Source organism: Rhineura floridana, chromosome 1 (assembly GCF_030035675.1).
Source record: "Rhineura floridana isolate rRhiFlo1 chromosome 1, rRhiFlo1.hap2, whole genome shotgun sequence".
NCBI classification, from domain to species: domain Eukaryota; kingdom Metazoa; phylum Chordata; class Lepidosauria; order Squamata; family Rhineuridae; genus Rhineura; species Rhineura floridana.
Genome location: NC_084480.1, coordinates 27,598,048 through 27,614,646, shown reverse-complemented (window position 1 = coordinate 27,614,646; position 16,599 = coordinate 27,598,048). Strand labels below are relative to the sequence as shown.

The 16,599-nt window shown below is 43.1% G+C and overlaps 1 protein-coding gene across 4 annotated transcripts in view; it reads right to left on the bottom strand.

The window, feature by feature from the left end:
• EGFLAM (EGF like, fibronectin type III and laminin G domains) overlaps nucleotides 1-16,599 on the bottom strand; it is a 169,024-nt gene that overhangs the window by 52,922 nt on the left and 99,503 nt on the right. For all 4 annotated transcript variants that reach the window (XM_061616668.1, XM_061616689.1, XM_061616659.1 and 1 more), the window contains exons 11-13: nucleotides 13,724-13,824; nucleotides 12,437-12,581; nucleotides 9,940-10,129 (exon numbers count right to left, since the gene is read on the bottom strand). In XM_061616668.1, coding sequence (XP_061472652.1) covers nucleotides 9,940-10,129; nucleotides 12,437-12,581; nucleotides 13,724-13,824 — 436 coding nt within the window. The remainder of the gene's footprint in view (nucleotides 1-9,939; nucleotides 10,130-12,436; nucleotides 12,582-13,723; nucleotides 13,825-16,599) is intronic.

The following is a 16,599-nucleotide window of genomic DNA, read 5'->3' as shown; positions in this document are numbered from 1 at the left end:
ACGTGAGTACACGAATAAAACAGAGTTTGCTTCTGCCTCCCTTAAGCTAAGCACATTTACTTGGGAATAAGCACGATTTCATTGTAGAAAAGCCTAAGGACAATATATTTTAGAAGTAATGAGAATAAAATGAGTTATCTGCAGATGCCTAGCCAGCCATTCTCTGACTATATACATTTTTAAAAACAAGGATGTTGTAATGATTAGCATCATGCCCTGTGGGCCCTGGCATAGCCATGGACCCCAGATGCCCAGGCCAAGGGCTTACAGCTACCGGCCTTGTTTTCAGCTGCCCACATCACCTGCTGCTCTCTGGGTGATCATTTGGAGGCTCCTTGGGCTGATAAGCCCTGGGCTTTGGCCCCAAGGTCTATCCATAGAGGTACCACTGCCAAAGAATTGAGGCATCTCCAAAATACTGTCTGGGGCTCTATTATAAACCTGTTTGCACTGATAAACCACAAGATCTTGCCCCTGGTTGTTCCACCCACCCCATTCAGACAATGTGAAACTTACAGTGAAATCTTAGACATGTCTCCTCAGAAGTAAGTCCCACTGAGTTCCAGTGCGTCTTACTCCCAGGTAAGTGTGTACAGGATTGCAACCAAAGTGTCTTGATTTATACACTAATAAAATCTAACACATCCCTTCACTAAAGATTGATGAATAAGTTGATATAAATGCCACCAGCAACAAATCCTGCAGAATGAAAGACAGCCTTGCTGAAAAGGAAACATCAAGGGGACTAAATTGACTCAAAGGGACTGAATTGAGTTATCAAGGTTTAGGAATAAAAACCCTTTAATCCAATCAAAGACATTTTGAGACATATGCCATCAACTGATCACCTCTTCTCTTCCCATCTGTTCCCTCAATCAACATTATCATTTTAATCTTCAAACTGGGGCGTTCAAGACTTCTTGGACAATGTAAAACATGGGCTGTATATGGTGTCTATCTTAACTGAATGAATGCTGCAAAAACCTAAACTGAGCAGCTGTCTGGATTTTGAAAGACAACCTGCGCAGCCCTACGGGTCTCCTATGAAGCGTGAAATGCTTCCAAAACTAAGAAAAGTATAGCTGCAGTTTTGAAAAGGTGAGTTTCTCAAATCTTACCATATTACCTTAGGCTGGAGACTAACAACATTTGCCCCCCAGAGTGTTGGAGAAAAAATGAAAGACTTTACATTCACTTTGCTAAGTAACTAAGTAAAACTAGTTTTGTGGAAGGGCTTATTTAAAGAAGGGAAGGAGATGAGTGGGCTATTCACTTCCATTTCCAAACTGGACTAGCAGCAAGACCCATAGTAAAAGCCCAGGTGACCTCAGTGACTAGGCGTGTCTTTTACCAGCTTTGGCTGGTAGGACAGCTGTGGCTGCTTTTCAGCTGGGATAGCCTGACCATCATTGTCAATCCTCTGGTAACTCCAGGCTGGATTACTGTAATGTGATCTATGTGGGGCTGTCCTTGAGGTTGATCCAAAAGCTGTAGCTGGTGTAAAATGCAGTGAAGCAACTGCTCACTAGGGCAGGATATCACCAGTGTGTCACCCCACTGCTGAAAAAAAAATGCACTGGGTGTCCTTTAGCTACCAGGCTAAGTTCAAGGTGCTGGTTTTGGTGTATAAAGCCCTATGCAGCTTGGGACCAGGATACTGGAAATATCATCTTACTCCTTATATACTCAATTGGTGTCACATGTCCAGAGGGTACTGCAGCAGTTGCTAATATGCCTGACACTAGTCAGTGCCCTCTTTTGATCTGCACTCTGCAGATGAGGGCCTCCTGCAGATACCATCTTATCAAGAGGTCCACTCCACACAACATAGGAGCAAACATTTAGTGTTGGGGCACCGACCCTTTGGAATTCACTGCCTCCCTGGGCTCCTACTGGGAGGAAGGGTGGAATAGAAATCTAATAAATAATGAAATAATGAAATAAAGCCCAGGAAAAAGTGTGGTTGGAAGAGTAGGAAAGTGAGGTTACACAGTTATACCCTTATCTGTGTCGAGTTGTCTTCCACAGCACTGAGGAGAGGGGTGGGGGTTGCTGTAGATGTCACAGTGGTGGATTTGCATGCTGACCTTGGCAAAGGAGAACTGGGTTCTCACACAGCTGCGCATCCAGCACCAGCAGCTCAGTGAAGACCACCTGGGTGAGGAGTATGTTGTTGTCTTTGGCAGCCATGTCTATGAAGGAGGTGAAACCACCTTTGATGCACAGCCTCTGCTCAAAGAAGCACTCAACATTGTACATGGGCAGTCTCAAGACCACCCTAATGTGCCTGTTACACACAGGGCTCTATCATGCTGCAAGTAACACCATTTTTTATTGTTCAGCATCAAGTTGCACATGGGCACACAAAAACACCCCAAAAGCGCTGTTGTATGCAAATATGTTTGCAGAAGTAACAGTGGGATTGGAAACTGCTATAGCTGAGATCCAGGAACCACTGCAGATTGGAGGGAACTTTTGATCAGTTTTAAGCTCTATGTGTATTCCAAAGATTCTCACTCTGTTGTGAAATTGTTCTTTTGTGCTTCTCTGAGGCCTTATTTTCTTCAGCGCCTGCTTTCCAGGCCACTCTATTAGCTTTTTTTATATCTCATAGATCTCTGGTCTTTTTATCCAGAGGGTACTGCAGCAATTGCTAATATGCTTGACACTAGTCAGTGCCCTCTTTTGATACAGGCTGTGAAAACACAGAAGAGAAAAAAGGATGATCTTGTTACCTAAGGAACACTACACTTGAAATCAGGCTTTATATATCCATTTCTACCACTAACACAGTGCAGTCGCTTGGTCAAGTCTTTCAATCAGGTTAGTGATGTGAGGCTTTCATTCATTTATATTTCTTTGCCACCCTGACCTGATGGCTATGGGCAGGTTTTGTGAGGCAGGTTAGGCTGAAAAGCATTTCACTTGATCAGTTCCATGCAGGAACTGGTCTTCTGCTCCAGCTAGGGACCACAAAGCATACTGGCAAACCTCGGCAGAGTCCAGGCTATTTTGCTCACAATGGAATGGGATACCGGTTAGGCTAGACAGAAAGCACCCAAGAGCAAGCAAGTTTGGGATGTTGCTCCAGCCACTGAGAATTCAAGCCGCCCTGCTGCCAGTTTGGTGTTTCAAGCTCCACTCCCTCTGAGGAAACTTACATATAAGAAGTGCCCTGTTGGGCCACACCAAGGCCCATCTAGTCCAGCATTTTGTTCTTCTAGAGCAGCCTTTCCCAACCAGTGTGCCTCCAGATGTTGTTGGACCACAATTCCCATCTTCCTGACCATTGGCAATGCTGGCTGAGGCTGATGGGAGTTGTGGTCCAACAACATCTGGAGGCACACTGGTTGGGAAAGGCTGTTCTAGAGGCCAACCAGATCCCTCTGGGAAGCCTGCAAACACGCAACAGCACTCTCCTCACTTATGCTACTCAGCAACAGGTATTCAGAGGCAGGGACTCCATAGCAAGATAGTGATTTCGGAGGCCATTTCTGGGGATGGTTCTGATGCCCAATCTTTTCCATCCTCTGTGTCGTAAGGCAAATTCTGCACAACATTAAACTTTCTCTGCTTGTTATTTACAAGGAGCCTGGATCCTCAGTGTTACTTTGAAACCAGTTCCACCATATAGCTAATGATGTAGATAAAGTGATAATCTTGGTTTTCTACAATGCTTTATCACTCCTAATCATGTCAGAAAGGATGAGGTCCAGAATTACCTGCAGTCAAATGCAGAGCTTGGAAGATTACTTTTAAAAAGTAATAAATTACAGTTACAATTACGTGGCCCCAAAAAGTAGTAATTACTGTTACAATTACAATTGCTCTGAAAGTAACTGATTACTTTACTTTTTCTCAAAAGTAATCACTACAATTACATTTGTTACTTTTTTAAAAAAACTCCTACAAGGTGCTGGCCTTGGCTGCTGCACATCAAAGTAGCCTAAAATAATATTAAAACTAAACACACACACATAGTGGGTAGTAGAAGGGTTCGAATCCCCACATAGCCATGAAGCTCACTGGGTGACCTTGGGCCAGTCACTGCCTCTCAGCCTCATGAAAACCCTATTCATAGGGTTGCCATAAATCGGAATCAACTTGAAGGCAGTACATTTATTTTTTATTTTGAAGATGATGATTATGATAATAAATATGTAGCATTTCAAATTAATTCTGTATGAGACGCATTCCATGCCAAGCTTGGAAAACCAAGGAGGAGGTATAAAATATAGACAAAAATACTTTGACAAAATGGTATTTATCCTTTATATCTCTATCTATAATTAGCAATACAGCTGAATGATGTATGTAAAGCATTTTTTCTCTTTTTCTTTTTTCTTATTATTTTAGTACTATTGCTAAAGTTCTGATGAAAGAATAAAGCATTCATTAGCCAAATTCAAATGATTAGATCACATAAACTCCACTGAAGCTGGAGTTTTTGTCATAGTAAAGGCAAAAAACACATACCCTATGATAGCCCCATAGACAATCAGAACTAATATCAAATCCTGTAATTTGTTAAGGGTGCTGGGAATTGTAGCTCTGTGAGGGGTAAACTACAGTTCCCAAGATTCTTGGGGAAAAAGCCATGTGCTTACATGTATGGTGTCTACAGGGAGAGTCTTACGGACTGATCCTATACTCCCAGAAGTAAATCCTATTGACTCCTATGGGAACTACTCCCAAGTAAATATGCTTGGGATTGCAGCTTTTATGTCATGCTTAATAGCCACCTTGTGTTAAATTGAACAGAATACAGTTTCCAATCAGATTTAAACACTTTAGCCACTTAAACTGGTCAGAGTGTCATTCCCTCTATTTCTGAAGCTAAGGCTAGAAGTGTTGCTTATGTAGCCATGGTATCACCCCATACATAATGAGTATTAGTGGGCAAGAGGGAACCCCAAGTGTTGCAGAATATTTAAAAAAAAGTGAGAGAAAAAACAGAAAGGGGATGACTTCCACAACAGCCCAAATGAGTACTGAGCATGCTGTTATGGAATACTAAGTGGCTCTCTCTCTCTCTCACTCTCTCTCTCTCTCTCTCTCTCTCTCTCTCTCTGTGTGTGTGTGTGTGTGTGTGTGTGAGAGAGAGAGAGAGAGAGAGAGAGAGAGAGATTTTTTATTTAAGGCACTCCGAGAGACTGTTTGGCTGAAGAGCAGAATTTTTTTTTAAGTACTTGAAATTAAAATAAAAGATTGTGTAGGTTCACCATGGGGGGGGGCTCTCTCTATATCTCACCCTATATGGCTTAGTAACTGGGTAGATGGTGTCTAGGGAAAGGTGAAGCAGGAAAATCAATCTAATACAGATGCCACCATGAAGAAGGACAGGTGAAGGTAGAAATTGATGTTAGAGACTTTAAAGACATTTTGAAATCTAATCTGGTCTAATTAAGCAGCCTTTAAGATTTGTCTTCAGATGAGAAGGAACCAAAGAGATCTAATGCAAATGAATGCTTAGGAATTTGGTTTTAAAGGGCCAGCCAGCATGAGAGAAAAAGCACTTAAGCACAAGTCTCGTGTGTGTGTGTGTGTGTGTGTGAGTGAGAGAGAGAGAGAGAGAAAGAGAAAGAGAAAGGGAGAGCAACTCCACCAGTACTGGATCAGTCTATATGAAACATGAGCACAGATACCCTGGACTCTAGGAGAATGGCAGTCCTAGCTGTATATTAAAATAAGGGGAAGGGTACCAAGTGCCAATAACTGTCAGAAGGCATTTGTTGAAGCAGCTTTGGCAAGACAGACACAACTAATTTAGTAAGGCCTCACTGAGGCATATTAAGCTGCCAGTCTGGATAGGAGTTTAATCATCCACAATAGATCAAAGGTCCACTTGTCCCTTTGGTGGTAGGCCAGACGCACACACAAAGTCCAAGGAAGAGATGGTCTTGAAGAAAATATAGAGCAGGAAAACATGGATGAAATGGAGCCAGTCCCAAATAATAAAGAAGATAATACCTTTGTGGGAGATGCAGGGGAGGGGGGGTTGTGTCTCTCATGCTTCTCTATTGAGATATGAGTTATTCTTCTAATCTTTCCCCCTAATTCCATCAAAAAGGAAATATTTATTGGTGCAGGCAAGTGCTTTAACAGACCCATCTGAGAATTATGCAATTGTATACAGTCTTTTTTCTCCTGGTGAGATGGTTTGCTGAGGTCTGTTGACTATGCAATAAAGAATTCATTCATTCATCCTGGTGAGATGTGTGTGTGTGTGTGTGTGTGTGTGTGTGTGTGTGTGTGTGTGTGTGTGTGTGTGTGTGTGTGTGTGTGTGTGTGTGTGTGTGTGTGTGTGTGTGTGTGTGTGTGTGTGTGTGTGTGTGTGTGTGTGTGTGTGTGTGTGTGTGTGTGTGTGTGTGTGTGTGTGTGTGTGTGTGTGTGTGTGTGTGTGTGTGTGTGTGTGTGTGTGTGTGTGTGTGTGTGTGTGTGTGTGTGTGTGTGTGTGTGTGTGTGTAAGGTCTATTTCTGTGAATGTTGCTTTGAAAAAGGAGTGGAAATAGTCGAGGCTCAGGTCTGGCAACAAATACGCCAAATGCCATTGGTGAGATGTTGGTCTAACTTACGCCTTTCAGTTCCAACTAACACTTCACTGCACTGGCATAAGCTTCATGAGCCCCAATAACTGGAGCTCAGGGCTTTGCTAAACTAGGAATAACATTCAGGTGTATGTGTGCCTAATACAGGAAAGCTGTCCTCTGGAAGGTTGTACATATGATAAATACTAGGAGTGCCAGGAGTTTATGTGCAGCCAACAATAAGCGGGGGAGGGAGACTGGAAAGCACCTGCAGAGCAACAGGAACATATTACCCTGTCTCCCAAGCGCCTGTCTCTTATGCTCTCAGGGAAGACAACAGAAAGGTAAATCAAGGAAGGAAGGTCAAAAGGGCAGCTATAAAGCCGAGCACCAGCCCACTGAGTTTATGACTGCCAGTAGCCAAAAAACTTGGCTGCACTCTGAACCAAACAGCCAATCAGATTGTCCCATAACATGCCTCTCTCTAGCGAGATTTCTTCACCCTTATTTACACAGCCTTTACATGGTTCCTGCTCTTAAATATACTAAAAACAAAGTACTGTAATCCATTCCCTGGCCGTCACTACCATTGGGGGATGGGCAGCGGCGGTGATCAGCAATAGGGACCAGCAAGATGTGCAGGGGACAGCAGGACACGCGAGGGGGACGGCAGGAGGTGCGGGAAGCATGAGGGGGTGACGAGCGGGGGGCGGCAGAACACGCATGGGGCGCACACACATACACACAAACACCACCGTCACCTCCACAGCTCTTCAGGAGCAGAAGACTTCTGCTTGTGTGTGCGTGCGTGCGTGTGTGAGTGAGTGTGTGTGTGTGAGAGAGAGAGAGCGCTTTTCAGGTAAAACTCGGGGGAAAGACCGTGGGGGGGGCAGCAATCGGCAGGAGGGGGGGATAGGTGATGGTGGCGATGGGCAGTAGGACACACGGTGGGGAAAGCAGGACGCGCAGGGGGACGGCAGGAGGTGTGGGAAGCACGAGGGAGGTGACAATCGGGGGCCGGCAGGAGACGCAGGGGACACACACACACACACACAATCGTTGCTTACCTCCACAGCTCTTCAGGAGCAGAAGACTTCCGTGTGTGTGTGTGAGAGAGAGAGAGAGAGAGAGAGTGAGTGAGTGAGAGAGAGAACTTTTCAGGTAAAACTCAGAGGGGGAAGACCGGTGGGGGGGGCGGTGGAAGCGATCAGCAGCAGGGGGAATAGGCGATGGCGGTGATCGATGGCGGCGATCGGCGGCAGCAGGCAGGACACGCGGTGGGGAAAACAGGACGCACAGGGGGACGGCAGGAGGTGTGGGGGGGTGCACACACACACACACACACCATCATCACTTCCCTCCACAGCTCTTCACCTGCTTTCTGCTGCTGCTGCTGCCTTCTTCTCCACTATCCATTTTTTCTCTCTGGTGCTCCACGGCCCCCTGCCTCGTGTCTCCTAACACAGAGCACGAGGGAAGACTGAGGCTGCGCAGAAGTGTGTGAGGCACATGTCTTGTGTCCACCAGTCACAGGAGCTGAAGACTTCCGATTGCTCCCACCCCCAAGTAACGTCAAAACCTAACGCTAAAACGTTAAAGTAGCAGCTGAAAAGTAGTGAAATTACTAGTCGTTCTATTACTTGCAAAAGGTAATGGAATTACCCACTCGTTAGGTAAAAAAGAAACGAATTACAAGTAACTCGTTATTTTTAACGAGTTACTTCCAAGCTCTGGTCAAATGATGCTGCAAATATGGAGGGGGAGTGTCTTAGGATTCAAGACAGAAGGCTCAACTCTTTCTTTCATAAAAAAATGTAAATGTACTGCCTTCAAGTCGATTCTGACTTACGGCGACCATTAGAATAGGGTTTTCATGAGGCTGAGAGGCAGTAACTGGCCCAAGGTCACCCAGTGAGTTTCATGGCTATGTGGGGATTCAAACCCTGGTCTCCCAGGTTGTAGTCCAACACCTTAACCACTACACCACACTGGCTCTCAGGCTACCATATATACAGGAAGTATGCATTGTAATATTTTTAAAGAAAAAACTATCCTAAGGCAATCCAGATCTGGGAGTCCAGAAAACTCTGTAAATACCAAGCACAACAAGAGACTGAGAGGTAGGGCTCTTCAGTGATGCCAAATTAAAGTGAATCTCAACAGCTAACATTGGTCTGTGTTTAAACAAATGCAATTAAAAATTGCAATAAGAATCCTGGCATTTCCCAGTGCTAGTAGTGGTAGCAAGCACTATTCCTTCGCACGCAGCATAATTAAAATATGGACTTCACTAACATAGGAAGCTGTCTTATGGAGTCAGACCATCAATCCATCTAGCTCAGCCCTGTCTACACTGGCTGGCAGCAGTTCTCCAGGGTTACAGACAGCCCTAACCTTGAGATCCTGGGGATTGAACCTGGGAATAAAATGTTGTGATGGCTACTAGTTTTGTTAGCTTCAGAAGGGAATGAAACCAATTCACGGAGGATAAGGATGTGAATGGCTAGTAGCCGTTATGGCTGTATTCTCCCTCTAGAATCAATATGCCTTTGAAAACCAGTTGCTGGGGAATAATAGAGAGGGGGGCAGTTAACATGTCCTGTTTTGGGGCTTCCCACAGGCACCTGGTTGGATGCTGAAGAGGAGAAGCCTTTCCTCTGATCCAGCAGGGCTCTTATATTCTCATCTGCAGTCTCCAGAACTCTCAAAGACAAGAATATTTTTTTAAATAATAAGAAATAAATAATAAGAAGGCAAAACAAAAGGCTTCTATAATCTTCAAAGTTAAAAGTAATCAAGTCAAAAGAAACAACCCTCACAGTTTGTAATAGCAAACCTTGTCATAAATTTAGGATGACTCAAGGAACCAAAAACTCTAATCGAAATTTTGTGGAAACAGCTCCAGTGACTCACAACTCATTCACTGAGTTTGGTCTTCACTGAATAATCATCTTAACTAGGATTTTCAAGTGGAGATCTTGACTTTGTAAAACAGTTTATTTTATTTTTTTAATAATTCACCTTATCAGATCCTTCTACATCACAAAAAATGGATTGTTTTAATTTTGTGCGTTACAGTCTCCTTTTCAAGCAGAGAAATACTGTTAACTTACAGCAGATGTCTTATTCTGGAAAATAAGACATCTGTGTACATGCTGCGCTATCTCTGTTGTAGGTCAAGGTTACTATTATCTGCAACAGCCAATCTCCTTTCCAAGAAGCCCCACAGGCTCTTACTAGGCTATCGTAACACCGACTGTAAAGTTTATGAAAGCAAACAAAATATACCTCTAAAACAGAGCAAAGTTGACCTTAAACCATGACTGGACAGAGCTGGTTAGATTTTCTGTATGGAACAAGGCAAACCACTTCTCCCTCTCATTGACACTGATGAGAATAAGACCGCACTTACCTACGTCTGCCCCACTAAGAGCTTTCCCCAGAGGCCAGGGCCGCATGTCAATGATCTTTCCATTGATAATAAGTGCCTGGACACAGCCTTGAAAGCCATGATTGATGCCTGTAGATCTCACGAGCCAGTAAGCAGTAGGAGCACCTCCAAGATAGAAGGGAGTTCGGAAAGTAATTTTGCTGTATTGACCCTGGAAAACAGGGGGAAAGACTGATAGGATATTTGGCTCAAAGAAGATAATTAAACCAGTTTGTTTATTACATCCCACTTTTCTTCTACAGAGATCTGTTATCAAGGCTGCTTGAGAGGAAGAACAAGATAGGCCTCCCCATTCCAGGTACACAAAGCTGACCAGACTGGCTCTTACTTCAACAATGGGTGACAGGACAGCCTTCTATCACACCTGAAGGCAGCAAGCAAAGGTTAGCTGGTGTAGGGGAGGCTGCATGGCTCACACTGTTCTGTCCATTCTTCCTCCCTCACTATTTGCTTCCTGATGGTAGGGCAGGCCCTGTCTGTAACACGCACAGGGTCCCTAACAGTCTTCCATCTAGCAAGCAATGGCTACTAGTCATGATGGCTACGTACTACCTCCAGGATTGGAGGTGGTATGCCTCTAAACGCCACTTGCTGGAGATCATGAGCAGGAGAGTGCTATTGTGCTCATGCCCTGGTTTTGAGCTTCCAACATGTAGTCAACCACTCTGAGAACAGAATGCAGAATGAATGGGCCTCTGCTGTAATCCAGCAGCGGTCTTCTTATGAACCAACTTGGATCCTGCATTCTTCACCTGAGGTCCTTCTCTGTGTGCCACCTCCGAGGTGCAGAGGGTGGCAACATGAGAATGGGCCTTTTCAGCGGTGGCTCCCTGCCTGTGGTATGCTCTCCCCAGGGAGGTACACCTGGTGCCATAATTATCTATTAGGTGCCAGGCAAAAACCTTCCTTTTTACCTGGACTTTTGGCCCTTAATTTGAAGGGCTTTAGGTATCAATGGCCTCTTTTAATGTGGTAGGTCTTGCAAGACCTGTCTTTGTACTGATCTGTGTTGTGTTTGTTGTTTTAATGGGTTTGTTATAATTGGTTTTAATCTTATTGTTGTAAGTCACTTTGGGTTGCTTTGCAAGGCAAGTGACTATTATTATTATTATTATTATTATTATTATTATTATTATTATTATTATTAATGTTCTTAACCTGACCAGACTCAGATTTCCTTAGCTTTAGCAAACTTGTTGCATCCTGTGCTTTCAGTCCATGCCCTGGGCAGCAACATAACTAGAGAATTCAGTGCTCAGTAACAAAACAGTTCCAAAATATGTCCACCTACAGCATTTAAGGAAGGGTGACAATTTACAAGTCACAAGCCAACAGTATACAGCAGAGATGGCAATCACACATAGCCCTCCAAGCCATCTTTATCTGATTCTCAGATGCCCTAGCAAATTATAATCCAGTTGTAGTTTTTAAAAATCGCTCATGGTTTTGCTTCTAAGGAAAAGAAACATGTAACTGTGCTATATACACTGCATTGCATCCTATACATTGCATCGCATCAATTACAGAAACAAGATTATATAGATATTCAATGAAGTCTTTTGTTATCATAAGCTATGCTGTCAAGATTCCCCAGGAAGAAGGACTTTTGATCTCTGATTCAGCTACAACACAGTGCAGAACCTGCAGGCTGCAGATATTGTAGGACAGGAACTCGCATAATCCCTGACCATTGGACATGCTGGCTGGGGTGGATGGAAGCTGGAGTCCAACAGCATCTGGAGGACTACAAGTCTAGTCTCTGAGCCTTTTGCTACAGATGCTTTTTAGCCATGTAAGATAAAACCTCTCTATCATTTTGCCTAGTGCAAGTATTAGAAGCTAGAAACAAACATTTTTCACAATTTATTTCCTTGACTGCAATTCTATGTCTTCTATGTTGGTCAACAACCTTTACGTTTGTTTGTTTTTAGTTAAGCAAATTCTAGCTAATCTTATCTCACCCCTACATTAATACCTTGATTTTCTGAGCCACATTACTGCAAAAGCCTTTTTAAAAAACCCTCTAGGGGAGTTGGTTGAATAGACACTGAGGAAACTGGAAGAGCTGTAAGGTGGTACCTTGGTTACATTTTAGCTTCATAATATTTGACATCACACTGCTCTTTAACATGGTAGGTGGTGGCAGCTATTGATTTTGGGATGTTGTTGAGTGGATTTAGTCCCAGTAGTAAAACTGAAGCAACAACACTCTTATAATTAGGTTTACCTAGTGACATCTGGGAAGCCTGGGTAAGGAGAGCACTAAGGACTCTCCAAATGACCCCAGATTAGTCACAAGACAGAGGAAAGTTGGCTTGTTCTGGCTCCCAGACTATAGGGTAAGGACACAGAAGTTAGTGATTCCTGGTTCTGGGGGCACCCTGAAATTCCAGCACACTCTCGTTGCCAGCACAAAGTATGTTTGCAGCTGTATCACCTCATAAGCAGTATGACTCACCTGGGATTTACCAGAAACTGGGTGGTTGTTATCCAGCCTAAGCCATCCATCTAGTCCATCTCTGAACACAGTCACACTGTGCCAACTGCCCAGTTTCACTTTGTTCTCACTTGTAATTACTGCAACTCCAGTACCACAGTTGAACCTGAGATCGACACAGAACAACAGGACAACCCCTCAGGAAATGAGCAAACTGAACTCCCTCAAGACTCAGGGGTTTTTCTCCAAGACACTGATTTGCTTCTTTGTACATTCAAAAGCAGTGTAGGAGATCCAGACGTATGGTTTACATTTATACTTCTATAAAAACTAAATGTATGTTTTTTAAAACAACATACTAATAAACGGTCTGCCATCCAGATTACGAACCAGGTCCACAACTACCGTATTTAGCTTTGATGATTCAACATTGTCTGGTATTTCAAGGCAGCTCACTAGGCCCCCACATCTATCCTTATTTTATTAAGGACCAAAAAAGGAGAGAGAGAGAAGTCTTCTTTAATCTCTTTCCTTTTCCCATAGAGAGGACTTTGAGCTTTTCACATCCTCTGGCTACAGACGGAAAAATATATCACATATATAAACAAGAAACCACCACCTTTCAGAAATGGTTTGGAGATACACAGGATTAGAATCTGACTTACTACTATCACAATAATTTATCTTGGGAATTCTTCTAGTTCCCTGGTGAGAGGTAGGGCTGCATTAATAATACTGGTACTCTTTATAAGAAACTCAAGCTGCTGGTGAGTTGACAGACAAGGATGCCTCAGCAGTTAGCCAACACAAAGATGCACATGTGTGAAAGATGCTATTTCCCCCTTTGCTTGGTATCCATTACTTGAGTGTGATTATAAGACAAAAGGAAGACAATGATAGATCACTGCCTGTGCTCTTATCCTTGCAATATGCACCATTCATAGATATGTCCTCCTGGAAAGAATCTAGCTATATATGTTCAAACAGGCAACTTCAGCCATGCAGATAAGTCATTAGCCACATAATTATTTTACAAGCCCATCCATGCCAATTGCAAATCATTTGTGGCACTTTGCCTAAAAGGAGGACAGAGGAAAGCCTGCTCTCTCCTTCAGTAAATAAAAGCTTTTCTGCTTTGTTGCCTGTAGACAATGCTTACCCACCAGGGGCAGCCAGGTGAGTAGCAAGTTGGAAGCCTGGGCATCATCTAAACAGCTGCTCTCCAAAGCTTCTTGTCTGTTCAATAAGGATACAACTTTTGCATTACAAACTACCAGAGCCCCGTTGCCTTTTTCCTACAGTTCTTACCTGAACTGAATGTTTCGTCTGATAATTGCCACTGACATGAAGTCACCACGACCATGCTCATTTTCTCCACAATACAGAAGCAAACCATCCTCTGCTTTAGTCTGGGAATATAAAAGCAAGCAGTATACATGTGAACTTATCACACTGGTCCTGAAACACATTTAGAAGTTATTGGGACCTGATGTATTGGGACCTATATATCAGTATAGTGGTGAGCAGAGATAGATGAGAATTCAGATTTAGCACCAGATTGTTCAGTGGTCCACATATTCTGCATCTTCGCAGAGTGATCCTGTTTGCTCCGAACTTCAGCAGCTTTTTCCTGACACCAGATTTTTTTTTCATCTCAAATATTCCTTTGAATATATTGTTTTATTGATATTACTCACAGCACAGCAGAACAGTTCTCTCTCTTTCTCTCTGCTACCCCCTCTCCACTTGAATAATCCAAGTTCCAAGCAGGGAGGAAGCAAGCCAAGCCTATAACAACAGAGGAGGTGGAAGACGCAAAGCTGCTTTCCTTTCCAAATATCAATTCCTTTCAATGTGTATTGAATTTTTTGGAGGAGAAAAAAAATCAGACCACTAAAAGCAATGGATAGTGGACAAAGAATGAACTTGAATCGATAGTGCTTGTTAGGTCAACAGAATGCTTTCCAAGTGGCACCGGCCAATGGATTCCACCCCTACTGGTAAGAGAGATCATGCAGCTCCCTCCCATGCAGAGATTAATTGCTCCAAGGGAGAGAAGCAGTGTTTGCATCACTTCATTAATTCTACCCAGGTCTATCCATCTATATCAGGGATGCCCTCCAGATAGTGCTGGGCTACAACTTTCAACATTCATGACCACTGACTGTGCTGGTTGGCGTTGATGGGAGTTGTAGTCCACAATATCTGGCTGTTGGCTACTCTGACCTAGATGTTTTTAAAGTAGAGTAGGAAGAAAACATGGGGAAGCCCTCACTCACAACACTATGAAGAACATATGAATAAGCCCTAAGCAAGGTCAGCCCAAGATGTTTTATTTATTTATCACAAATTTATTCCACAGTTGTCTCAAATTGCTCAGGGCAGTGCATGAAGTACTCTATTTTTATTCTAACAGCCATGTGAAGTAGGTTAGGCTGAGAGAGGGTGAATGACCCAAGTGAGTTCTATGGCTAAGAAAGGATTTGAACTTGAATTTACCTAGGTGAAGACCTGTCAACCTAGCCACCATGCTATACTGATGCTCCAAGTGACTTCATCATATGACCTGAGCAAAAATGCCCCAAGGTCCCTTGCAATGTTGCAGCAAATGCTGGTACACAACTCTCTGCTAGAATGCAACTATTGTGCCCCACATTTCATGCCTCACAGGTTTTGTAATGTTCCACTGCTGTCCCTAAAAATATTGCCACTCCAAGCAATTGGTTAAGTCATATTCAGGCAAGTCAAAGTGCCTTGATTTCAATGGAATGAAGAGGTTCTCCCAATTATTTGTTATAAGATTTAATGCTGCATTGATAACGTGTAAAAAAAGATGTTCAGCTCCCAAAAATATAAAAATTGTGGGAGTAGGGGAGTGATTTTGGTTTGGAAGCAACAATTCTAGCAGTTCTGCCATCTTCCGCTCCCCCCAGACAATCAAAACCAAAGTGACTCAGTTCCAAGCCTCATAGGTAATGAACCAAGCAAAAGTTGATTGATTATTCCTATGACTTCTCGGAATACTCTCTGAACAAAGGAGTATGTGCTTTGCTCTCCCCATCTCAATTTCAAGCCTGGAGCACTATGCGAGGGATGTTCTGAGATGCTCATCACAGATCTGCCTCGATGGCTCAGTTTTACTTTCATTAACTCATCTTGAATGCAATCAAGACACAAAGTGACATTCATTTCTGTTCAATATTTTTGAAAAATAATACTAAAGCTGCTTCAAATAAAGAGGGGTGTAAAAAAACAACCTCTGTCTTTTAGGCAAAACAAAACCTGACAAAATTGAAAGTAATGATACAAGACAAGCTAAGGGCATGTCTGTGTGATAACTGTGCTCCTGCCTCCATATGCTCAAAGTGTGGGTTACTCAAAAGCTGTCACATAGGAAATCTTGACTATGGGGGACTTGTGTTCTCATGATTCCTTGTACTGCTTTTGTTACTAGCCTATTATAGGTTATCCTGTTTGTTTATTTAAATATTTAAAAGTTACCTTTCTGGATCAAGTCCACCCAAAGTGGTGAACAAAATGCAAGCATCACAAATGCAATAATATAATATTATAATAAACCTGCAAAATTCCAAACAAACATCCCTCCAGCAATACTTTAAAATATAATTCAACCACTATAAAAAATCCAGAGTCCTAGCAATAAATCAGCAGCACGACCAATAGAATACACAAGTTAAACACTATTTTTAATGTTTGTGATCTGTGATTTACCTTTATTTATTTCAACATCTATACCTGTCATGATCATGGGGTCTGATTCCCCATCTTCAAGAGGAACACGCTGGGGATTCAGGGAAAGTCTTACAATGAGATTTGACCACTGTCCATACAAGTTCAGGGTGGTCATGGCCTGGGAGAGGGCATTCTCCGTGGCTACCCTTAAATTGTGGAACTCTCACCCCCAAAAGGTGTATCTTGTACTTTCATTATGCAATTTTTGTTGTATGCTAAAGGCATATCTCTTTACCCTGGCCTTTGACTGTGTGTGCACACGTGTGCATGTGTGTGGCTTTTTCTATGACAGTACTCACCAGTACAAAGTACCAGCACCTCTTTTTCTGCGTCCCACGGCAGCCATTTTGTGCTAGCACCCACAGCACTTTTATCAATATATGAGGACCAGCACCTCATTTTTTGCATCCTTGGACTCCAGTCCGAATGCC